The sequence below is a fragment of the Amia ocellicauda genome, chromosome 16, assembly GCF_036373705.1.
Source record: "Amia ocellicauda isolate fAmiCal2 chromosome 16, fAmiCal2.hap1, whole genome shotgun sequence".
Classification (NCBI taxonomy): Eukaryota; Metazoa; Chordata; class Actinopteri; order Amiiformes; family Amiidae; genus Amia; species Amia ocellicauda.
The window spans coordinates 6,800,162-6,826,194 of NC_089865.1; the positions used below are offsets into that span (position 1 = coordinate 6,800,162).

Consider the following 26,033-nt stretch of genomic DNA (forward strand, 5'->3'; position numbering starts at 1 on the left):
TACAGCCTTTCTGGCCTGCTTGGCCTTTGTTTTTCCATATGGTGCGAACTACGTTGGCTTCAATATCAAACGGACTTTGGGGTTACTCCAATAAGGTACTGTGGCTCCAACAGGCAATTGTGCATAGGGTGGAAGAAAAGGGGATATTCTCGACATGCTGATTGTAAAATCGAAAGGGAAACGTATTTAAAACAACAAACGGTTTGCAGATCTCATCAATGTATTAAAAATGTCTTAAAATGTGAAAAAAACTCAGCATAACAAATGGTGGCCCAATTATTTTTCTCGAGCACAATAAAAGCAAAAATCTGAATGCTACCCCTAACCACAGCAAGCTTGCCTCTCATCTCTTACTGTACATGTGGCACCTTCATCAGCAGAGGTGAGAGGGGGTGGATAAACAAAACCTTTTAACTAGATTAAAAAAAGCTTCTAAATGAGCCAAGGATCTTCATTTCGGGAACACTTATGCAAATATATGGGAGAGGAGAAAAGGAACATTCCCTTTTCCCCCTGTAACAGTTTTACATGTCAATTTTACTGCCTGGATCTTGAAGGAGATCAGGGGAGTATTCCTATCACTTCTTCATGCATTCAGTTAACAAATTCCAAACACCAAAAAAAAGAAACCACTTACAGGCTGAAATATATTCATTAATTTAATCAGTGTCTAGTAAATATGGGGGTTGCTATTCAAAGTAAAATGTCACAAATGTATTTTTTAATAAACAAAAACAGTAAATTACTCCACACTTCCTGTATGTTGCACAAGAGAAACGATCAACATATTACAGCACAAATGTAAGGTATGGAGAACAAATAATGGTTGGTTACACAGGATTAAAAAGTTACAGGACTGACATAAGCTTTCATCTAGAGGTAAGCCAATCACTTAAGTTTGTTCAGATTTTATACATTTTAGGTTTAAGACATTCTACTTCTAATATTCTGACCAAAGAAAACCACCTAAGCATTCTAATCCTCAAAAGGAAGCTGCTAATTAAACTTATTTACAGAAGTGCCTTAAATACTTTGGGTACTATAATTACTTTACTAAATAATTATAATAAAAAACCCAACATATTTCTGTTTTTCATTCTCATATTGTTAAACTCAATTAAAACATAATGTCACCACTATTATGCCCTACCATTTCACCACCCACGGTAGCATGTTCATCTGGCTAACCTTAGCAGCAGATTTAGATTTAACTACTGAGCCCCAGAGGGCACCTGCTCGGCTGTGATTGCTGTAAAGTGGTGAGAGGAATAAATCCTTTGCAAGAGTTTCCATCCCTCCCTGTCCTTTAGAAGCACAGATCCCAGTTCTGAGGGAGGAAATGCAGTAACTCCTTGATTCAAATTGGGAATGTCTCAGGATGCATGACTCACCTGTCAAATGATGCAATGTGCTCATTTACTAGCATAGTACCACACCGAGAGCCCCACTTGTAATTGCTTAGTGCTCAAGAGGCAAAGCATATTACGTTCCAACCTTCACAAAGATTTTGCATTCTAGTGAAATATTTGGTAAATGAGATTCCAACAATATCCCAAGACTATGCACAAAGACGTTTCCTTCCTCTTTTTAGATAATTAAATACAAAAACGTACTTAATTTAAATGTGTCTTTATTTCACCAGGTCAAATAAAGTCTACACCATGAAGTATGGAGATGGGACTGGTTCAGTGATTCCGATCATTGAAAAATCCTGCCTGGGCACCCAGTAGGAGCTCTCGATTATCCTTTGGGGTCCAACAGGTTGGGGAAGGAAAGTGGGCAGTACTCATGTTCACTGAATTCAGTCCTAGTCAGGCTGTTATATGTCCAATACAAACATTTAACTTCTTGATCAGTAAGACTACTAATGCTTTTGCTATGCTGACAAGGCTAACACTGGGACCAGTGACCAAGTTTTTAAATCTTACTCATTCATTCATTCATTTTTAAATCCAACTCAACATCATCATAATACAATAAAATATTTGTGAAAAAAATGTTTACTGTAAGTAAATGTGCAGTACGCCCTGTATCAAAATTGAATTCAGTGTCCCCCAAAAATGGTAATATAAACCCATCTGTTTAACACTTAGCTTACACACTGCATTTTTATTGCTTCATGCTTCGGGTAGCAAACAACCATTTGTCTATAAAAAAAGCACTAGTGCTGTTCCTTGATGATTATGCTAATGTGGTGTTTTGAAAAATATGTATCTTTGGTGAACATTACAATTTCAGCTGTACTTAAAAGAAAAGTAAATCACTTCCTTTAGTTCAAGGAATGATAAGAAGCACAAAGCACATTTTTGAGAAAAATATAATAAAAACACTTTCAGCTTTGAAATAAGTTCAGGTTGGAGATGTGTCTTTTTAAGGGATTTTTTTTACTTTAAATGTATAACACAAATATTGCAATTGACATTGCACTGTAATGCAGATAACAGTGAAACTTTGGTAATACAGATGGTAGCCTATACTTTCTTACTACATCTATGTAAATTAATGAAAATTGGTAAAACATAAGCAAAGATATATCTTATGTGAAATCAATAATGCCCACTGTTGATGACAATTTGTTTACAGAATGTTAATAATCTTGAACACTAACAATAACAAGATATCTAGCAATATTATCCTAGACAGTAATAACTCGTTAGCTTTATTAAAACAGTTAAACAACATTGCTAAGACCTTGGGCTGAACTCAGCTCAATAAAGAACAGTGGTCCTCAGGCTGCTTATCTTAGCTTGAGCAGAACTCCATCCTCAACTACAGTAAAAACCTTTGATGGTTTCAGTTAGGCACTCAGTACATGGCCATGTCAGACTGGGATGTCAAATAAATAACTGTTCCCTAATATATAATCTAGGATGAATACTGCAGGTGCAAAATATGGCAATGTGCAGTAAATGACAAATCAGAAAATGTTATGGACTTACTAGGTTACAGTAACAGCACAAGATGTTGCTGTAGGTAAAGAAAGGTATGTTTAACAGCTGGGATCACAGAAATGCTGCAGTAAAAATAAAGAAAAAGAATAATAGCCACAAAAGGTTAAACTACATTACTTGACCACTTAGGCTATCTATATTTAGACTAATTGTTGACTATTTTCAATAAAAGATACAAAACACAAACAATTTTCAGGAAAACCTTTCATGCCACATACTTAGCTGTGTATCTCCAATGTACTTCAACAGAAGACACACTGACAGACTGTCCACAGACAGCAGATACAAAAAAACATCCGAAAGTTGCAAGATACTGTACTTTCCAGGAAGATGTTTAAAAAAACTATTACAGGGTGAGACCTTGACCTTTAGGGCAAAAAGGCAGAGGATGCATTTATTTGTGGCAACTGGTTTCAGGGACAAGTGCCTCTTTAAAAAGATGATGATCCTTCTCTCCAGTATGTTGGAGTGATCATGTTCTCAAACAAAGAAGAATGCTGATCACTGAACACAGTCGCGCAGTTTATGGGAGTGATTATTATAGTTAACATCACAATACTAACATCGGTTTCACTTTCCTTGTTTATGTGTTCTATTACGAATGATCAACCTTTCATGTATTACTTAATTCAAAAACACAGGTGTGGTTCATAATATCACTGCATGAATTAACTTGCAATAAGTAGTTAAATAAGTTGACAGAGGTAGCTGGTTACTTTTACATATTTTTACAATTAAAATGTAGTTGTCATTATATTGATTGATGTAACTAAATTGTCCAATAGTTCCTTGTGAAACAACATTAATCTTTTTTGTCAACACCACAACACAAGTACAGTATGTCAATAATTGGTAAATGATACAGAAATGTAATTTTAAAATATGAGCCATTTAAAATTACAAACAATTAACACCATTGTGATTAACTGACAGTCACAATTTGGCAATACTGGACTAAAAAAATGAAATTAATGAATTAAGATGTAATTTATGGGGCCATTCCCATAAGCACAGTAATTTCTCATGAGGTAAAATGCAAAAAATAAAATAAAAAAGTACAGATCCAAGTTATCAATATATTTTGATATATTTGCAGATTGCATAAACTATACGCCAATAGATTAAATATAACATGTTTCACTTGTGGGGAAACATTTCTGATATGAATATAGCCATTCACCATTCCTTCCAAGGAATATCTTAATGTAGGCTATATTTATTTATTGTCAGAACATATTTGTGGCCAAGAAACACCATGTTTTTCAAATATTATAGTAGCAATCACTACTGGCAGTTTTTCTTTTAAAACTTAATATACATATTGAGTTTCAGAAATATTGAAGGTCATATGACCATATTTGATCAGTTCAACACAACAAAAAAATACAACTGTGTCTGTTATATGGCCTATCCAAACAAAACAATATAGAAGCCTGGACATTTATATTTTATTTATTGGTGATACCATAAGTATAATTGATAATGTATGTTTGAGGTCACTGAAGTGAACATGTAGCCTACACATACAGAGACATCAAGAGTTAAACTTTATGTAAAAACAAAACTGGAGAATCATGTCCACAATACAGATCATGTAAGCTTTTCTAATGCAATACTCACAAACACACAAACCACATTTATGTATTTATTAATGCTTACAATAAAGCCTGAAAATAATATAATAATAATCCCAATACAACACAAGATTTTGTTCAGCACCACACAATTAAGTCACAAATTCGTTTGGTAGGTTGCAGGCGAAATAATTAAAACATTCATATTTGCATTTTAGAACTATGCAGAGGATAATCAACTCTATAGACAGACAATGGACTGTTTTAAGACATTGTAGTTCAAAATACATGGATTAAAGACAATCATGATGCTAGTCATACAGCTAGTTTTCAGTTTGGTATTAATCCAGCATTAGCTGTGCCAGTTTACAACCGGTGGTGGCATCCAATGACTCAGAAGTAGAAAACCAAACTGCGAAACAGTAGTCTAGAGGCCAGTCAGATGTACACAAACCGTAAAATGCTGATAATTTCCATCATCTCTACAATTAAACTTTTTAAATACCCGATCAAAGCTTTCAAAAGATTATCCAAACATACGATCTTCCTGCGCCACACATTTAATAATGCAATTTTTTAATGCATTGTAACGGTAATAATGATCGTGATTTTATTCAGTTTCTTTAGTAAAATAAATATATATATAGCAAAAGCATGCCAATCATTTGTCAACTTAAACGTAATAAGCCACCACAACTGTCAAAAATATTCCCCACTAAAATTCGTGCTGCCTCTTCGTTGCAATATATATATATATATATATACACACACACACTGCAAAACACATAACCCCAAACACCAGGACAGATACATAAAAATGCATTTTCACAAACCCCCGGCAAGCAGAAGCAGGGGAAAATAGAGATTAAATCATATTAAAGATAATTAAAAACGCGAACGTACCTTTTGTATTATTCCACCGCAAGATAAGATAAAATGACGATGAGAGAGACGAAAAAACAACGAAGTTTATATTCTGTATGTGAACTGAGGTCTCTCCTCTGAAATCTCTCCAGCCAGGGCCAAAGCAGAGACACGGGCAGAGGAGAGGGTTGTGTTGCTAAGAAGAAGCAGGAGACAGAGAGAAAAGAGGGGCTTTCTGGATTTTTCTCCTTAATTTACAGGCCCACGACCCTTTCCCCCCATTTTTCCCGTCCCCGTTGAGTTCCTGGGAGGCTAAGGGGGGTGAAACGGCCGGTTTGAGCTGGTTAAAATAAGGTTCTGTCCCTTTAAAAATAAAAATAAAAAGCTTCCCCATCAACTGCTGCTTCTGGTTCTCTCTCTGGGCTTGTTGGGATAGAAAGATGGAGCTCCTCATCGCGCCTGCGCCGCAGCCAGGAGCCTGGGGGAGAAGGGGGTGTCCCAGCATGCACGGCGAGGCGAACGGAAGTGGAGGGTGAAAGAGAAGGAAGCAGGCTCTGACGTCACGGGTTGAGAGGTCAGAGGTCGACGCTTCACTCTCGCCTTCCTGCCTGCTTGTCTGGGTTGAATGGGAGTCTTGAAAGCAGGTTGAATGGGCTGTTTATAGGTAATGTATGAATAAACAAAGGTAAATGCACACAGGATACGGCATTTCCGTTTTTTATGTCTGAAAAAGATCTGATTTAGATTAGGGGGCTGTTAAGCATGAGAAAATTAGGCAAAAAGCCCATTGGTTGTTACCGTTCCTAAGGATGCTACACAATAACGTTGCATGATAAGGAGTATTTGTGATTTGCCTCGCTGCTGTAGCACTGATAACCGATTACAAGCCAGTGTAATATCTGAAATCAACTGTAATTTGTGTAGCTACCCATAACTTTGTATTTTCTTTGCTAGGTTGACATTATTCTGTGCATAATAAATGAGCATACTTGCATAACTGTTAGAGACAGATCGATTAACCAGATTTATTTTAAAAGATCGATTCATGGTGGACACTATCTCAAACGGGTCATTTTACAGAAGCACATAGTAACTGATCCAGATGCAACACTGAAAACATCTAATTGCTTTTCTGTCAAAGGCACTTCTGGTTAATGATGCAGTTAACTCGCTTGCAATTTCCCCCTTTCATTCTGGCTGAAACTTTCTTTTGCAATGTTTTTTCCCTTCAGCAAACGCAAGTCATGAGTAAAAGAAAGTTGAAAGAGAGTACCCTGTCAGTGGGAGATTGTGTTTCAAAGGTATTTGTATAATGTATTATTACTACTGTTATTCTACATTTTGGCTATATGGAATTATATTACTATTTTAATACATCTATGCAGTCTGTCTGCATCTGAAAAGGGGTTACAATCAGCTGAGGTTCAGTATGAGCATAGGTAGACAACCTGCTCTGCAAGCACACCATACACTGTCCTCAATGACCTCTGTGGTTCATTAAACTGCCTGTCCCAAATAACTCACAAATGTAAAACTGGGCACTGGTTTTTAGGATACCTAAATAGCTTTTGTTTTATCTTGAATCCTGATGAGCAAGTCTTGCTTTCCCCATTTAGACAGCATTGGAATTTAATTACTAACCAATTGCCTTAAACATAAAGCGACTTATTGTATAGCAACTGCACTGTTTTATATATATTATTTGGAAGATTAGTTTGACGCATCTGACACTCACTGAGGCTGTGCAAATGTGAAAGATAAGGATGTTATTAAACCCTGTGTTGGATAGATTAGCACTATCTAGTGAATCCACACAGTGCAATTCCATTTATGCAATTGTTTAAGGAATCGGTATTTAGGTCATGCTAGCTTACCTTTTTCAAGAGGTTCTTGGGTGAGGACTATCTTTAAAATTAATGCCTGGAACCTTTTGTTAATGTTCCTACATACGGATTACATCTGATACAGTATCACCGGGCATCATGCATTTTTATTTCTTACCATGTACTGCAATCAGCACATTCAGCCACTTATTTTTTTGCCAATACTGATAAGTTGAACTCCGAATTGGCAGTGTGATGGACAACTCCGTATCCAGCTTTATAAAGCATAACTCTCCGTTCTTAATCTGCTCCTGTATTACTTAGCATTGTTTGTTAAATATTTTGTCAATCTCTTTCAATAATTCAGATTGGTCAGTAACAGTTCAAACATTTAATAATTTCCACCATTCAATACAGGCATATCTTAGATAGACCTAATTGTTTTTCTGTTGCTTATTCAGTTTTTTTTATATATATATAAATAATGAGAGCTATTTAATAATCAGATGCTGTAATTTCTTAATACTGCAGAAATTGCATATTTGAGTTTTTATGCAATTTGTGTGCAATCATACAACTGTTGCTGTATTTTGTCAAAACATATTCCAGTTGTGATTCTGGTATTTAATGTGATTTTCGTACACTTTCTTGATTTATTGTCATTATTTACTTGTTTCAGTTTAGGCCATGACATTTGAAGCTTTCAGCTGTTTTCTTATATGTTTCTTGCTAAGCCTATTGGTTTGTGAATTCCAGTATTAGCCTATGTATTTTAACATTTGTGCAGTCTTCAGATTTTTTATTTTTTAAATATATAGTGCTTATATAGATTTAACTGTTTTGTAGGTCTGTTGATTAATGTCTTTTTACTTTTCACTCTGTCTCACCACCTAGCCCATCATACACATTGCAATAATTTAATTGTACATTTTGACTGATGATTTGGTGAACCAGACAAACTTTGATATATATTTTTTTCCATTTCTAGGCTCAGACAATATTAAGGGAAAGGTACTGTCACCAGAAACTTCCTGAAAAACCATTTGGAGTGGAGTCTCAGTATAAGTATGTGTCTTGATTGCCCTTGTTCTGTAATTAAATGCCTAACTTCCTGAAGTGCTTGAATTTCTTCCACAGCAAGGTGCCAGTTGAACTGAGTAATGAGCACTTGATCATTGAATAGGAGTCCAAAACTTTAACAATTGCTGCCAGCCCACACAGTAACTTTACCTGTGCTCTTTAAACTTTAACCAATGCAGTTACATGTCTGCAAGGGAAAGGAGCAAATCTTTAATCACTGTTTGTATAGGAGACGCTTACAAATAAAACTACCCACTTTGTGGTGGATGTTTGCATCTTGGAACATTCTCTTTTTTATTCGGTTTGAAAGCACACAGTTCTTCTTCAATGTCCATGCACGCTTCCAGACTTAAATAAATAAATAAATAAATAAATAAATAAATAAATACTATGCCGAGTTGAATGATGAACAATAAAATAGTCAATGTAAGCTAATGGTGATAGCAGTCAATCCTACAAATTGGAAATACAATGAAAAGCATGGCGGGAAATTGAATATTGTTGCAGCCGTTATGGCCTTTGCTATTCTAGTAGTCCCTTCAAAAAGCACATTGTTTCTGGAAACGCCACCTGTCATATTTGGGGTGCGTTCTGTTACAGCACGGCAGGCTGACAACGTAGCTCTCGCTGGAGAAAAGCTGGGTTAACGTTTCACTGCAGGCTGGCTGCTGTTTTTCCTGGAATGTGTCTCTCAGTTGAACAGTGCGGCTCTGGAGGACTGACAGTGGCTACCGTTGTTTCAGGCATTTGCTGGAGTTACTGAGGCGAACAGCTGTCCATGGAGAGAGTAACTCAGTCCTAATCGTGGGTCCCAGGGGAGCAGGGAAGACAATGGTATGACTGCAAAGAATCATCACTTGGATGAAGCTTTTTCTATCTTAATTTGATACCTGAGGCTTTCGCTTTGTCAAATATAGTGAATATGATGGTGAAGTTAAAGTGGACAGTGCTCTGGTGTGTTCTTCATTGAGTACCAGACATATTTCCAGGTGACATCACTCACAGACACTTCTGTCCTGCTTTGAAACTTCAGTAGATGGCTGCAGGACAGGTGAATTAAAATCTTTGAACTGTATTTGCTACCCCTTGTTTTCTGTGCATAACTATTACTGTAAATATATTAGAATTGATGCGTCTCTGTTTAGGATCTTAGTGTTTCTAGGATAGTAATCAATAATTCAAAATGTGAGCCGTGCCACCCCCAACTTCTGTCATCTAGTCAACATCCGATTTATGCTGTTTTTATCTAATTGAAAACCATAGTTCCAAGCATTTCAATAGACTTGGCATGTCAGTAAAGATATTACACAAGCACATAGAAAACAATTGTATAAAAATAGAAAGCTAGAACTGTTTCTGAGGGGAAACTCAATACAGTGTGGACTGTTATGCTGTGTGTCTGAAAATGACATGTTCTTTTCACATGGAGATATTCCCAGTTGTCCCATCAACAACTGCTCTGTCACTTTTGTGGTTGTTGATCCTAATGTGAAAGTAGCATATGCTTTGTCCTGTTACAGTGCCTATAGGAAGTATTCACCCCCCTTGGTCTTTTCACATTTTATTGTCTTAAAACCTGAAATTTTGTTGCCCCCTTGATTCATACAACCAACTCCAAATTTTAATAAAAACAATCTCTGCAAAGTTTCAATTAATAGAGTAAGCCAGTATACACTGCATGAATTAACCAAAACCGTCTTATTAAATATTTATCCAGAACAAGTTCTTAGATTAGTATTTCATGATTTCCAGTCTTTTATTCCCCAAACTGAACACACAAAAGATCTTCAGGAATCTGTTCAAAGCCCTCAATTACATGTTCTCCAAAAAAATTTAAATCCGTAATGGTTCCCACTGAGTGTCTTGACCTTTTGACCTCCGCCACCAGCTGTAGGACTACATACTGAAATAATTCCCTCTATCAGATAAGCCAGCGATACAGTTGAACAATCTCTGCCAAATGTTCCAGTCTTCAAAAGGATGAACCTCTGCTGTTTAGTGTAAATGCTGACAGCCAGTTATATGCACTTTGTTATTGAGACCATTTTTGAGACCACAGATTTATAAGAAATACGAGTTTTGATGCCCAGATGCTCCAGTCTTAAATAATCAAATGCAAATCAGGATTAAACTATAGAAAATACAAGAAAATGTAAATTAGATGACCTTATAGGAAGAAACCTGAAAGACATCGTTCTGTGTAGTTTGCTTCCCAGGAACTAAAGTGTCTTAAATGCACGTCAGTGATATACTTTATTTAGCATTACAAGGCTCTTAAAACTAAATTAATATCAAGCCAAGCACATTAAGCACTTGCTGTTATTTTAGGGAGTGTTTAGATTGTAACTATCTTTTTTCTGTTTTTCAGCTGTTAAAATGTGTCTTGAGAGAACTGCTGGAAGTGAAACAAGTGAAGGAAAATGTTTTACTCGTTCATCTCAATGGCAAGTACTGATCATCAAACGATAGCCTCCTCAACCATACCTACATCACTTTCTGCTTTTCGATATCCTTTTACCACTTCCGTTTTGTTGACATAGGTTTATTACAAACGGATGACCGAGTTGCTCTCAAGGACATCACTCGGCAGCTACATCTGGAGAATGTAGTGGGGGACAAAGTTTTTGTAAGTTTAGTTTAACCTTTTTTCATTAAACTATCTTTATGAGCAACTAGGAAATCTTCATTTAGTTTTACCCTTTTAAAGCATTAATATCCATCAATCTATTTCAAAAGCAATGTAATAAAAAAAGTGTATTTCTTTTAGTGGCTTAATGATATAATGGCTTTTTTATATTTCAGGGGAGTTTTGCCGAAAACCTTGCCTTCCTTCTCGAAGCCTTGAAAAAAGGTAGCGTTTTAGCACATATCTTTCGGGTGAATAAGAAAGCCCATGTCATTTATTTCAGTTGCTATTCAGTGCAGAAGATATAAATGGCACACTCCATTAACTGTAAGAATCTCCAAGTGATTTCTGGAAATTAATTATCAGGACATTTTCTGGTATATTATCTGGAAATAATCATCGCTACCTAAAAATAGGGCTGTTGGAATGATGTCATAGTGTTCAGCATTCTATTGCCGAGTTATTATAGTGTCAGCTGAACTTGGAGAACTGGTTCACTGAATAAGAGAAGTGTAAAGTTGTGGTAAATGATTAAGTGAACAGTAAACAGTAGTCTAGGATCGCAGCCTCATTGAGGAAAGTGAGTGCACGCTACCCTGCCATGATTTCTGTTACACTTGGCCACAGATACGGGTCATGCTGTCCACTTGGCTCGGTGACTGTCCTCTTCTCTCTGTGGGAGGTGGGAATTCCCCATTCGGTATTTTAAATTAAGATGTAACTTAATTTAATCCATTCCATCAAAGAGGGAATATCTGAGGACAAAAGTTATTCTCTTTGCAGCAAATCGGTGTCTCCAGTGAATTAAGAATATTATAAAAGCGCCAATAATATTGATTAGTGGCAGTTAGTGACACCTTCTCATCCAGTAGGGTTTTGGTGTTTGATGACGGAGACAGGATTCATATCTTAATGTGACCTGTGCGAATCCGTGCATCATTTTGTCACATTCAGAGAGTTTCTTCCTTGTTACTATAAATTATTTGAATGTCTTGTATAAGAATGCAAATAAATCTGTAATACCAGTAACAACTTATTGATGAGCTGCCTATTTAAACCTGAATGAGCCATATGCTCTCCTCGCCCCTCGAGTCCCATCTCTTGTCACAGTCCTAATATAGCTGGCTTGCCTCTCAGGAGACCGGAGCAGCAGCCGGCCAGTGCTCTTCACTCTCGACGAGTTTGATCTGTTCGCTCAGCACAAGAACCAGACGCTGCTGTACAACCTGCTCGACATCTCCCAGTCCGCCCAGACGCCGGTCGCAGTGGTGGGACTCACGTGTCGACTTGTAAGTTCGCTATACGTACACCCTTTTTTTTTTATGACTAGGTACTCGCTTGCGACAATTATTGCCGGATGAGAATGGGCTCCTTGATATAGTTTGTTGCTCTCCCCACTTCCGTTTAATGAGATTGTGACATTCAAGCTCGTGTAATGGAGCTATACCGTAATGTTCTGTGAAATTCATCTCTGCTGTTGCTTTTCAAAATCTGATTTGACCATTATACAAACAGTGAGAGTGTGTTAATATTACCGTCTCTTTTTTTTTGTGCACTCAGTGTAGCATTTAGGCCACACGCTATCAAAGTAACTGCAGTAGGAAATGTACTTTTGAAAATGCAGACCACCCACTTGGCCTCTTTCGTCTGAGAAACTATGCCAAGTCGAAGGCACAGTTTGCCGCTTTCAAAGCATTGATAAGATTCCCCGACGGAATGTCTCTTAAATTAATGAGTCCTGCCTCTGCTTTCTCTGGACACATCTGGGTCCTCCTCTCCATCTGCTGTAATACACTATCTAATTGGATCTCATTTGGCAACATAAACCGTCATATTGACATTTCTTCACTGAGCGACTGCGACGTTTTCAAGCCGAGTCAATGTTTGTTTTGAGGAGAAAACGTGGAAAAGGTTTGTATCAATGGCTTTTGTTCTTAATTGGAACTGCATATGCACATTTCACTATTGGCGAACGATACAAAGGTGTATTTGTGTCTGTTCTCAGGATGTCTTGGAGCTGCTGGAGAAGCGAGTGAAGTCCAGATTCTCCCACCGACAGATTCACTTACTCAGCTCCTTCGGTTTCTCGCAGTACAAGGAGATTTTCGCGCAGCAGTTAAGTTTGCCAGAGGACTTCCCTGACAAGAGCTTCGCGGAGGAATGGAATGAAAATATCCAGGTAAACCTCAGTGCCCTGCGTTCTCATATCAAATTGAACAGGTTGTGTTGACTAAAGATGACGGGTATTTGTTGAAATGGTGTAAAAGAATTGGCAGTTTGTGAATGGCATATTTTATGATAATGATTTCCTTTTCCCCCTCCCCACTTCCTCATAGTCTTTGTGTGAGGACAAAACCGTAGAAGATGTTTTAAAAAAGTACTTCCACTCCAGCAAGGACATCCGATCTCTACATATGCTGTTGGTAAGATGGCTGATATTTATGGACTTATTCTGACAGAACTACATCGATGTGCATTGTGTCAAAATCATGTGCGCACACATAAAAATAGCTCTCATAGATGGTGGCTCGATAGGTGTTGGTAATGTGTGCGGTCAGGTGTGTTTATTTATTTACAATTTCTCTGGAAACGGTTTTATGGGCAATCCATTTTTAGAGCGGTTTGTTAATATTTCCAGCAGGTGACATTGACTAAATACTTTGAGCGGTTTTGGATATTGCACAGCACACATGAAGTGCAGCTCTTTCCACAGTTTTTTTGCAAACCGTTACCTTGAGAACTGTTTGTTCATGGAAAAATAGAAAATCTTTCAGCCTGGCTTTAGAATTTATTTGTAAAAGAAACATTATGCTGGCCATCCATGATGTGGCCCGCTCCACACTCCAGATAGATCGCACCTCCTCCAGGGAGTCCCGCCGCTTAATGCAGGCAACCTGATTCACACGATTCCTTAATACTAATGACTGCCCTGTTTTACTTAATGGGAAGCTTAAGTTTGGAAAAGTAAGATTAACAACTTCAGAAACAATCATGTTCAATGTGAGCGATTCCTTCTAACACACACTACGTTTTAATTTCTAAGCATGTCCGCAAAGCTTTAATGAGGATTATATTATCCGATGTGTTTTTGAATGCTGTTAGTGTGTTTATTTATTTGTAGCTGAGGTTGTCTTCATTTGCCTCAATGTGTTTCAGATACTCACTCTGAGCCGTGTGACTGTGTCTAACCCGGCCATCAGAGCGGCGGATCTGTTGGAAACCAGCCGCCTCTGCACCGCGGACTCCAAAGCAAATATCCTGCACGGTAAACCACCTCGTGTGTGATGCGCACACATGATTTTTAATAGCGGCCATGGGCTCTCGGATGTAAATCAGAAGCTTTTAGTTGTTTTCGTACGCATTAGTCTGTGAATTAAAACACTGATGCAGCATTTATTTTTGTTTTTTCTCTCCAAACTGATGGTCACTTCAGTATGAACTGCAACCTGTCAGTTATCAAAAGCTGTTGAACCCCTTCCCCCCAAAAAAAAACAAATGATCTGGAAATGACACTTGCCGCAGTGGACGGGAGCAGAATTCCCAAACATTAGTTTTGAATGCTTTCTAGTGACAAAATCTAGTGAAATATAGTTCATCACCGGGTTTTCTAATGAAAGTGTTGTAGTCTTTCTCTTGACACGCTTTCCCTGAAGCTGATAAAAGAAAACCCCAAATGCAAACTGATGTTGCTTTTGATGTGTGGGATTCCCTCAGGTCTGTCCATCCTGGAGCTCTGTCTGATCATCGCCATGAAGCACTTAAGTGACATCTACGACGGGGAGCCCTTCAACTTTCAGATGGTCCACAACGGTAAGATCGTAACCGTTGGGATAAATATGTGAAAGTCTACATTCGTTAAATTTATGGCGCTTTCCACTGAACTGCCGAAATGTTTTAAACAACTTCAAGGCGGCTGTTTGTCTTGCATTGCAGTCCCCTCGATCAATCGCTCTCCATAGCCTGCCGTGCAGAAGAAACGTGTAATAACGTGTAAAAACGTGCGTGAGACAATACAAGTTACACTTTGATTAATTTGCTTTTATAACCAGACTTATAATCAGACTTAATATATTAGCACTTTGATGTGCTTCAAATTCAGTATATTCTGTTTGAAGTATAAGAAACGCATGCCATACAGGGACCAGAGTGTGGCTGCTGTATAGTGTGAGTGTAAGTGTGTATTTTATTGTGGAAAGAGTGCTTTGCGAATGCTAGGGTGGAGAATAAGGCCATTAGAAGCACTGTGCTTGACTGGGAGGCATCGATTGTTTCTCGTAGATTTTGTTTCTAATCCTGAAATATTTTCTTGCAGAATTTAAGAAATTCATACAAAGGAAAGCCCATTCGATACTTAACTTTGAAAAGCCTGTTGTAATTAAGGTATGTGAGTCTCCAATTATATTTGTAAAATTCAGCAATTTGTGTGTGATGTGTGTGATCTGGAACATGTTAGTGAGCTCAACAAAACCATGGACCATAATAATTAGACCTTTATTTAGCACAACCACGAGTTGTATTTTGCTGCCATCTACTGGAGTATATTATTACTGTATTTGTCTGTATATTATGACATTTAAATTCTGATATACCTGTATAGCTGTAAAGTGATTAACAAACTAGGCATTGAATTGGTTTGGTTTTAAATACTCTCATAGTCAGTTGTTAATGGTATATTCAGATCCTGCTTTCGTTTTTCAGGCTTTCGAGCACTTGCAGCAGTTAGAGTTAATAAAGCCAATGGACGGGCCGTCTGTGAAGAACCAGAGAGAGTACCAGCTCGTGAAGTTAATGGTGGACAACAGCCAGATAATGGACGCTCTCCAGAAATACCCACAATGTCCCACTGATGTCAAGCAGTGGGCCGCATCTGCTTTTGGATAAACGCATCAAAGACTACCTGTGCATTCACTGGGGACTACGTGGTCTACTGCTGTAATTCAGTACCAGCCAAAACCTTTCACACTTTATTTGAACACATTATTTTGTTACACAGACCGTGTGTGGGTCTAAAAATGTCACGTTTAACTTTTATAATAAAATATATGGGATTGTTAATGATTTCCCCATGAAAACAACGACTTTCTTATGTGCATTATATATACAATACCTGTACAATACACATTAACAATGCAGAGCCTCCCGGTGCTGTTTTTTAACATTACATTCCCATCAGTGGTTTAAATTAAATAGTGCTAGTGCTGAGACAGCCTTCTGCACTGGAGTTATGCTGATGGTTTGTGTTCTCATGTAGCTAAAATAGCAGTTTATGAAAAAAGCATAATGGCAGTACATGGTGAGGTATTTTGGAAGATACATCTTCAGAAGTGACAGAAATTGCTTTGCCAGACCAGGAATACTTACATTGGTATCATGGTGTGGTTCATGAACCTCTCGCTGTGGTACAAATATTAGTTTTTAATTGTATTGGGTGTGTGTATATATATGCATGCACTTTCCCTCAAACACGCCCACATTCTACACTGAACAAAAATATAAACGCAATGCAACAATTTCAAAGGATTTTACTGAGTTACAGTTCATAGGAAATCAGTCAATTGAAATAAATGAATGAGACCCTGATCTATGGATATCAAGTCTCAGGTTTTGAAGGAGCGTGTGATTGGCTGCTGCCTGTAGGGATGTCCACCAGAGCTGCAGTCGGGTCAGGACCCTGCTGGGGACGAGGAGTCGCAGAGGAGCTTCCCTGAGACGGTTTCTGACCGTCTGTGCAGAAATCCTGAGGTTGTGCAAACCCAGTTTCATCAGCTGTCCGGGCGGCTGGTCTCAGACGCTCCTGCAGGTGAAGAAGCCGGATGTGGAGTCCTGGGCTGGCATGGTACACGTGGTCTGCGGTTTGAGAGGCCAGTTGGACGTCCTGCCAGATTCTCTAAAAAAGAGGTTGCAGACGGCTTATGGTAGAGAAATGAACATTCAATTCTCTGGTGGACTTTCCTGCAGTCAGCAGCCAATCACACGCTCCCTCAAAACTGAGACATCTGTGGCAATGTGTGACAAAACTGCACATTTTGGACTGGCCTCTTATTGTCCCCAGCACAAGGCGTTGGTTTTTGGTTTTTCGAGAACTGCTGAATTTTGTAACTGAACATGACATTGCATCTACCATTATACAATATAATTGCTCAACTTTTCAACACATTTATACAATCTTCAGTAATGCTCTTGACAGTAATCACAGGGCTACTCCTACAGTCTGCCAACCACATCAGCAGTAAACATACACAACGAGCAGAGCAGTCACTATACTTTATTTTAGGGGGGGATAGCATACAATTTATCTGTACAATATTTATCAATCACTTCCAACCAGGCCTCTGAAATAGTTTGTTAAATACTTGCAAAAAATAAAAATGGCAAGTACACTTTTACAGTAGTACAGTCATTTGTGCCCAAGACGCATAGAACATCGGCAGAGACGGAGAATAAAGCTAACATATTTTAACATATTAGCTTTCTGGCATATCGAGAGGTAATGTGTGTCACATGAACTGAAACCGCTTTATAGAAAACACTGCTGGTCAGAGCTCTGAGGTAAACAATGTTAAGATTAAGGGTGTCATTTGTAGTGTTTGTTGTCATACCGGTTAAAATAAAACATAATGGAAAAGAAATGAAGACATTATTTGGGCCTAAACATAAATTAATACAATATTAAAAGAACAACAACAATAATAAACTCTTATTTTGGAATAGATTACTTTAAAAAGGACTTTTTGCTTTGTGAGATCGTTCAAAAAAACAAAACAAATAAAAAACATGCTAATTCACATTCTAAAAAACAACATTCATATTTACATAATGTGCATTTTACTAAAAACTCTGCTGCCAATGTGTGGTTAGGTTTTGGCTTCTTGATCTGAAAAACTGAACTGGTGCCGCCGTAGAAATGCAAAGGGAGAAAAAGAAATGAAAATCGTGCTGCTTGTAAAAACAGGACCGAGAACCTTTGTACAGCGTCAGACAGTCCAGCTCTCAGTCCCGGTATATTCAAGATGTCTTTGTGAGAGAATGGGAGACAAATGACACCCGAAAGTACCGTCAACCCAGTAGGTCGAGTCACATGGCTACATTGATTTTCTTTAGCGCAAGGACAAAAACAGTGAACGATACAATGGCAGGTGTTATATATAGGCAATTGCATATATGCCTTCCGCCCCTCCCTGCTTGGAGACCGGTGACCTATTTTATCGACACATTTGCTCACAGACTGCTGTAGTACGTACACATCTGCTCACCGTTTTAGTGTAATAAAGCTTAGACAGCTGCAAAGTTCCAGTGTGCAGAAATATTCACTGTACAGCACTGAGAATATTCCTCGAAACCAAGCAAGAATCCCCGATCGCTTTCTGTTTAACGAATACTGTTTGAACTGAGGAGACGGACCCATTTGTAATATGCCGAAGCGGCGTCTGTGTTTTCTTTGCACACAGACGAGCCCTTCGGTCCGCCCGTCTCTGGCTCTTGTCAGAAAGGTAAGGGGATATTAGTGTCCGCACCCTACAATTGGCACCTGCTCCTATCCTTAATTCTCCGGCATGGCGATTTATTGTCTAGAGAGAAATCAAACAGCACTTATTGACAAGTTTATTGTTTAAAAATGCTACAATTGTGTAAAGGTTTGCCATTGGCAGAATGTTGCTATACCTGCACTGATTGCATATCATGAACTTAGTAAAGCATAGTGTTGTATCCCTGAACGTCTTGTTTTTAAAAAAAGCAATATTGAACACCTGTCTGTGAAATAAAAATACACTTTAAATACAAAATTAGAATTGGATTTTCTTTTTTCTTTTTCTTTTTTTCCCATCAAAATCCAGAATATGGTAAATTGTAAGTGCTCAAAAGTTATTTTGGATATATTTCTGTATCATTTACATAAGTTACTTGAAACCCTGACTTCAAATTACACGTTTGATTCATTAATACTCTGCAATCCATTGCATACGATTTACTCCGTTGATGAATACAAAAAACATGTCTTTGTTTGTGGCTTGTATCCTGTCTAGCGGGGTATAATTAACACCACAGATGTTGAATATTTACCGTAAATAATGGCACCAAAATGAGTGTCACACAAGTCACTTGCGGCTCAAAGCAGAGAGAGGGGTTTGAGAAACAAAGCTTCCTGAGGTGTAATTTAATACAGTGATACCAGCAGACCTCTAAGTGTATATCCATCAACAGGTGCGGGAAAAGCAACACATCAACAGTTAGAGAAAGGAAAAACAGCTCGTAAAAACAAAAAAAAGGTACAGTTCGCAATACCAGTGTCACAGCTCACGAGGGGCCAAAAACAAAGAAAGAAAAAAAAAAAAAGGCATGCGTATATCATTAAATATTCCATAGACACAGCAAACCTAAATAGGGAAGTGCTTTCAAATATTTGTAGTAAGTTACATTTCGGGGATTTTTTTTTTCTTTTTTCTTTTTTAAGAAATAAAGCTTTTCTAAACAAAACGAATAATTAAAACACTTAAAAACAGCAGGGCAAAAGAATACACAAAGCTAAAACAAGAAAGAAGGCAGAAACACTTATGAATGGCCATTTTTCTGTTGGCATATTAAATTAAATGATGCATTTTGTTTTTTCTTTTAAAATGCATAAATACCAAAAAAAGATGTCATCTGATATTTAGATTGTTTTAGTGTTTAAAAAAAAAAATTGTCAGATGTGGAACTGAGGTATACCTTGTTGAGGGAGGTTTATGGTTATTTAAAGTAATGCTTGGAAGCGAATCCCACCAAATAACCTTGATTACCATTTTTGTTGATATACGCACAGCAGCAGTACACTAAACATTCACAAGCTGTTTCATATTGGCATTACAATAGTCATTTATAGAAACACAAAACAGCAAATGCATTAAAAACAAGTTGCCCTTTTTATACTGAAATGAAATGAACTGTGTTGGGTTTTTTTGTATAGTCTTTTTTTTCTCTTCTTTTCTTAAAAAACTAGCAGTCCATTAGAGGAAGGTTTTTTTTTGTTTTTTTTTCGTCTTTACTCAGATACAAAAGAAAAATACCTGCCAAAAGTTGATTTAAATTACAATGTCTTTTGCCAAGCAGATGATGAAATGTTCTACCTTTTCCCCTCCTTTGAAGGATCCTGATTTTGATTAGTTTGTTTCTTTGTTTGTCTCCTGGCTTACAAGAGCCAGATGCAAGTCTTCAGGCACACAAATGTAACAAAATGTCGGTGGTAGAAAACAGTCTGGTATCTGTAATTCCTGATTTTCTTCAGTCTGCGTTGGCTGCTGTACTGATCTGTACACAAGAACACAATATTGAGTCTTAATGGTAACCAGTTGAGTTATTTTAGCAGCTCTGGAGTCGAGTCCGATTGGTCATTGTGTTTGTGTTTCATTTCGTCGTTGTCGTTCTTGTACGTCTCGTTCCGAGTGACGCGGCCATCATAGGCTGGACTCTTTCGGTGGGAAGTCTACGTTGGTCACCATTGTGACCACAGTAACGATCTCCTCTGCTGTGATGATGTTCGTCAGTCTCTGCATTTGAATGATCCGCTCCTCGACGCAGCCGGCCGACAGCCTGGCCTCGGCTTCGTGATCCCAGCACTCCTCGATCGTCTCACACAGCATCGCCAGGCCCTGCAGGGGGAAACGCGCACACATGACTGATGATGACACGGCTGAATTACCCACCGCAGCGAGAGACATAAGAGGCATGAGATCATAAATGAACCAAAACAGTTTGAACATCTTCACTGTATAAAAACAAGCCTTGTCTGCAAGTCTTAATTACAGTTATAACACTGACAGTTAATTAATTCACCTTATTTAGCTTCATTTGAACTTCTCCCATCTCCATAGTATTTTCAAAGTATTTAGTATTTAACAGTTCATACTTCACAATCAACATAGAACAGAATTAGTTGGGTAAGTGACAAAGTTGGCCCAGGCGCCTGTTTGCTAAAATACCAAAAAGCTTTTTTTACAACAGTTTGTAAGGATATGTAATTAAAAGCAGACCAAACGATCAATGTCTGATGAAACAGAGCCCGCACAATTGCATTTAGCAGAGTGTAGTACTGGTGTTGCTAATACGCTGTATCGTAAGCTTATAAAGTAATTGTTGTAATTAAAGAAAGGAGATACAATTTAACCATTGTAGAACAAATGTGTGTACTGCTAATATTGGCATGGATACACCAACCTGAGGAACCAAAGAAAAACAAATGAAGGTTGTGATGAAAACATATTGGTTTGATTAAAAATATTGGCCATAAAAACAGCTTTGCTGGTATTTCCTAATCGAATACACTTCAGCAGAATGCAGACAGCTTTTGACTTTTTTTTCTTCCCTTTTATGAGACCGATTTATGCGGTTGATTCAGCTCTGATAATGCATTTACCACTGATTTGAACAATGAAAACGCAGGGCAGCTGGAATTTATCCTCGATTCTAATCAAATTGTTTCGCCGTGATAATGAAATCCGGCGAACGCACTCACCGCATGCTTCTGCCAGCACTCTCTCAGTACTGGCCGTATTTTCTTATGAACCACAACCTCCTGCATGTCTTCCAGAGATGGATGTTGGCCAACTTCCTCTTCAAACGGTAACATGTATTCATCAACCGGACCTGAGGGCAAAACAGCCAAAGAAAAAAGAAAAAAGAAAGAAGAAAAGAGAAGAGAAACATTAAACGGCCGCTCTGTTTCCACTTCAGGAATTTTTCAGCTGTCAAGCCCTTCTACTAGCAACAAATGAACAAAATAAACTTTATATAACTTTGCACCAGCTACGAATTTAAAACATAAAACACCAATAAACAGTAGCTAGTAGGATTTTTTTAAGGAGGTTAATGTGCAAAGATATAGGTTTAAAAATTTGCAAATCCCTTTCAAGCATAAAACAGACTTGGAAACCTCCAAATCAGTACAAGCAGCATCAATGTTGTGTGTATATATTTTCCAACAGGCAGTCTTCCTGGGAACATTTACTTTTACACATTGGATGGCCCTCCAGTTGCAGAGCCTGGCGAAAACTAGAGGTTTTCACTTTCTCCAAAACACATGAACTTATATTCTCTTAACTGAGGTCAGCATATAGTAAAACAATTTTTTATAGCCCTGCCTTTAATGCATGTAGTTACAAAATAATCCCACTGAAACACTCTTTTCAGTATCGATTTCTGTGTCACCGGGACACCTGCTCTCACCATCAGCTGCTGTGCACCGGGCCGCCAGCTCCCACAGCACCAGACCCAGGGCATACATGTCTATTCTTAAGAAAGCATCTCTCTGGAAATTAATAGCGCCTTCCAGGACTTCGGGGGCCATGTACCTCCGGGTGCCAACCTGTGGACGACAAGGCTCACAGCTGTAGAGATGCATCTTGTGTCCGAGCTGGTTTATAATTCAATCGATATCAGGATAGATGACAGTTCTACACTCTTCCCACTCAACAGAGGCATAGCTGTGTCAAAGACATGATATGTTTTGTCTTTCTTATATCAAGTTTTTAGGGACAACTTAACAGGGTTTGTATTTCATTATTCTTATACACAGGTATCATTCATTAATAGTTTGCTTAAATTCTGCAGAATTGCTCACCTGTCCATGGGTGTCACCTGCAGACTTCCCCGCTTCAAATTTGAGAGCCAGACCAAAGTCAGCAATGCACGCGGACAGGTTGCTTTTCAGCAACACATTCTTGCTTTTGATGTCCCTATTTTCAGAGGCAGAAAGAACAGAAGAAAAAAAGGTTAAAACATTAAAACACGTGAAAGACTGAAAACAGGCCAAGCACATCTCTAAAACTGTAACGCAGTGTAGTCACGAGGTGTGAATCACAAGCAGACTGGGGGATAAAATAAAGTTAAGATTTTTCATAATTAATCATGATCTACAGTGTCAATTTGACATTAACATCTGGAAACCAGTAAGTAAAATGCTTCTCCCAAGTGATTAGTTGTAAATGTGATAAACGACAAGGCATAATAAAAACCCGAGGGAAGCATCAATGCAGAAGGTGCCAGTGAAGTGTTCGGTTTACGAGTGGAGTAAAGGAGGAGTTAGTCCAAGTCTACCTGTGGGCAATAGCAGGCTTGTGTCCGTCTTTCAGACCCGGGATATCTTCGTGTAGATAAGCCAGGCCTCTTGCCAAAGTCTGGGCGATATGACACAGCTCATTCCAAGACACAATATTGGCTTTGAGATAATCAGTCAATGAACCCTGGAAACAAATACATCAATAAACCAATCAATACTGTAATGAATAATAATAATTATTATGAAATCAAAGCACAACTATTACACTTTCTGCTCCAGCACCTTTCAAAATGTACTTAATTCCTGTAGTTGCTTCCATAAACACCAGGGGGCACATTTACCAAGCAAATGTCATCATGTACAGTGAGAGCGAGGATCCGTCTATACTTTAAAGTGTTATTCTGCCATTTTTCAAAAGCTTCCCATATTTAAAGAATTGTGATTTATAGAGATCAAGCCAGTAGTCTTGTCTGGATGTGTGTGTGTATTGGCACGTTTGGAGATAGTGGGAGACTATGATTAAATATTAACTGCACAGGTACCTTCTCATGGTAAGCCGTTATTAGCCAAAGCTCCACGTCAATGTTAGTGCCTCGCTTTTCTGCACCAAGGAACTGCAGGACATTGTCATGTTTCATCCCACACAGGCTGTAGATCTCATACTCGTTCTGCCAGGACTGTTTGTCCTGAACGAGAAAGAAGGGGGTTCAAACACACGGCACTGCATTTCAGAGTCAAACAACAACAACAACAATACTACCGACGCCTCTGACTGGCAATGTCTGATTCCCATTCTCAGTTTGTCTTTTCTGAGATCTATCAACAACTCATTCTCTGAAACAGCAGCTACAGTTTTACTGGGGTTTATTTGGGTTTTATTCTGCAGTCTCCTAATTTAACGAAACCTCAACATTTGCCCTGGCTATGTGTAGACAGCAGCAATACTTGAATAAAGATATACTGTGTGTTCTTCCTTTATTAGAACTGAAGGGCATCCAGTTGGACATATTAGTATTCATTAAACCTATACTGAAATTAAGTTTTGAGTAATAATTAGACCTATCATGATCATTTGGGAGCTGGCAATTTATGATGTATATGAAAACGTTCCCGCGATTTCCACTCCAGAAAATAAGAACATCATGCATTCTTAGAAGAAAACCAAAGTATCAGGTTCTGTATATTAGGCAACAACAACTGTAGGATAAAAAGTAAAATGGATACCTGAATGGGGAAAATCTTGACGGCTACGTATTCGTTCAACAGCTGCGCCTTCCACACACAGCCAAACCGCCCTCTGGCTTTAATCTCTAGTAACTGCAATGGCTTTTGTCCAAGGATAGGAGAGGGCGGTGGAGGTCCGGGGTCCTAGAACACACACACACACACACACACAAAACAATAGTTCCCACATGAGTTGAATGTTTCATAATTGTACATGAATAAATCAACATGAGAAAGGTTACAGATGTTAGTATCCTCACAGTCCAAGTCCTCATCAAGACTTGTCCAGAATGAGTCCACTGGCGCAGCATCTCATGTGGCCGGTTTGCACGTATCCCTCCCCACCCCTTGCTGTACAAAAGCTCTCTCTCTGGACACGATCTGCTCTACATTTCCATTTACAGCCTCTAGTTCCCCTCTCTTTGACCTCTCTGACATCTTTTCTTGTTCCAGCTTAAAAAAAAAAAACTCAAAACATTCAACCAATTTAATCTATTTAATCATAGACCTACAGAATATGTGTAGCTGCTGGTTTCTCAACTCGGCAGTCTCGCCATGGCATAAAATACTATTCGTGATGTAGTCACCAGATTTCAACATAATATTCTGTTAGATAGCAGTTGTGCATTACATGGTTTTAGCATGAACTCCATTGATTTCAAAGATTATTTTTAAGCAACGGACAACACCCTACCCTAAATGTTATTCACTCTAAATTTAAAGGCAGCAGACAATTACAATTGGCAATAATGTCTATATATATTACGAGTGTCTGCACTAGGCAAAAAATATATAATTAATTAATCACTGTCAAACCAGCGCAGGTCAGCTATTGAAATACATAACATTTGTATTCAGTTTGGAGTTGCGTAAGAGAGCGGTGAGTGATACACACCTAGCATGACCTCTTTTTTTTGTATTTTATTGAAATTGAATGTACAGGCAAACTGCTTTAGTTGCAAACACAGATCAACTGAAGAGCAAGGAGTTGACTCACTAAACTCATTCTGTCAGCCCTGATCTGGCAGTGGGGATATTCATTTTATTACCATATTTATAGGTTGTTTAGAGAACAAATGTGTAATTAATCATGATCACGCAGTACAGGTACCCTCTAACTTGAATTTGGGATCCTTTCTTCTAACCAGCTAGTCACACGGTTCTTATTTAATTAAAATTCGTAAACTACAGCTGCTAAATACTAACGGTTAAAGACTGAGCACTGGGGGTCAGACACAAGGCAAATCAGCAAGTGTTGTTACTGTTATTTAAGTAGAAATGCTGTCATTTCCTTTTCCTTTTCATTGCTTATATAGGTATGAACTATGCAGCCATTTTCAAGATCTCAGATTGCAGCTTGCGGTGTGCTCTGACATCATTCATAGCTCCTGGAGAGAGGCCCATAGAAGCTGCTTATGCATTCATATTTGTAGGACATTTCTGTGCATTATTCTGTATTTTGGAAGCTGTTCTATGTGCTTTTGAATGTATGAAAAGAGTCCAGGTAAATAATTGATGGAGGAAAATGCTCTGAGCCCTGAATCAGAGCATCTCATGATATCCATGTGTACAGATGCATATATGATACTAGTTAGTCCGCAAAGGAACTTGCACCTGCATTTCTTGTTATAAGCTGGTGCTGCATATAATTGAATATTTCTGCACAAAACAACAAATCCATAAATAATAAAGACGCAGGTTGAGAAAGAATGTAGTGAAAAGGTTAAGCAAGAAGCTGACCATGAGAAATTGACTGCACTGTATGCATATTGTTAAAAATGGGCCACAAGGGAGGCCACACTCCAGAGTGCTACAATTTACACAGCACAGAATCGTAGTATTTGTGGACTTTCATGTGCA

General features: G+C 38.2%; 3 protein-coding genes across 7 annotated transcripts in view; 1 reads left to right on the forward strand and 2 right to left on the reverse strand.

Annotated features, from left to right (window-relative positions):
* Positions 1–5,826, reverse strand: part of mbd5 (methyl-CpG binding domain protein 5) — a 47,230-nt gene extending 41,404 nt beyond the window's left edge. For all 3 annotated transcript variants that reach the window (XM_066687348.1, XM_066687346.1, XM_066687345.1), the window contains exon 1: positions 5,429–5,826. The gene's annotated coding sequence lies outside the window, so the exon portion shown is untranslated. The remainder of the gene's footprint in view (positions 1–5,428) is intronic.
* A 121-nt stretch (positions 5,827–5,947) lies between these two features.
* On the forward strand, positions 5,948–15,993 carry orc4 (origin recognition complex, subunit 4). Of its 3 annotated transcripts, none has more exons than XM_066688011.1 (14): positions 5,948–6,053; positions 6,622–6,690; positions 8,201–8,277; positions 9,036–9,126; positions 10,661–10,736; positions 10,833–10,918; positions 11,095–11,143; positions 12,056–12,207; positions 12,924–13,097; positions 13,255–13,341; positions 14,075–14,183; positions 14,633–14,728; positions 15,231–15,298; positions 15,617–15,993. In XM_066688011.1, the coding sequence occupies exons 2-14, from the start codon at positions 6,634–6,636 to the stop codon at positions 15,797–15,799; spliced, it is 1,305 nt and encodes a 434-aa protein (XP_066544108.1). In that variant the 5' UTR covers positions 5,948–6,053; positions 6,622–6,633; the 3' UTR covers positions 15,800–15,993. The 3 variants fall into 3 exon arrangements, with proteins under 3 accessions (XP_066544108.1, XP_066544107.1, XP_066544109.1); XM_066688010.1 differs by having other exon boundaries at positions 5,953–6,074; XM_066688012.1 differs by having other exon boundaries at positions 5,953–6,074; positions 13,011–13,097.
* Positions 15,994–17,165: 1,172 nt separating this feature from the next.
* The window catches only part of LOC136711636 (activin receptor type-2A), a 48,724-nt gene continuing 39,856 nt past the window's right edge, over positions 17,166–26,033 (reverse strand). The window contains exons 5-11 of the mRNA XM_066688009.1: positions 24,174–24,317; positions 23,492–23,635; positions 22,988–23,133; positions 22,512–22,626; positions 22,118–22,256; positions 21,408–21,538; positions 17,166–20,544 (exon numbers count right to left, since the gene is read on the reverse strand). Coding sequence (XP_066544106.1) covers positions 20,350–20,544; positions 21,408–21,538; positions 22,118–22,256; positions 22,512–22,626; positions 22,988–23,133; positions 23,492–23,635; positions 24,174–24,317 — 1,014 coding nt within the window. The 3' untranslated portion in view covers positions 17,166–20,349. The remainder of the gene's footprint in view (positions 20,545–21,407; positions 21,539–22,117; positions 22,257–22,511; positions 22,627–22,987; positions 23,134–23,491; positions 23,636–24,173; positions 24,318–26,033) is intronic.

Excerpts from the sequence above, each read along its gene's own strand:
- orc4 (XM_066688011.1), top strand. The coding sequence starts at position 6,634 with ATGAGTAAAAGAAAGTTGAAAGAGAGTACCCTGTCAGTGGGAGATTGT. Across the intron at positions 12,208-12,923 it reads TGGGACTCACGTGTCGACTT|GATGTCTTGGAGCTGCTGGA; the intron begins GTAAGTTCGCTA and ends GTCTGTTCTCAG. Across the intron at positions 13,098-13,254 it reads AATGGAATGAAAATATCCAG|TCTTTGTGTGAGGACAAAAC; the intron begins GTAAACCTCAGT and ends ACTTCCTCATAG.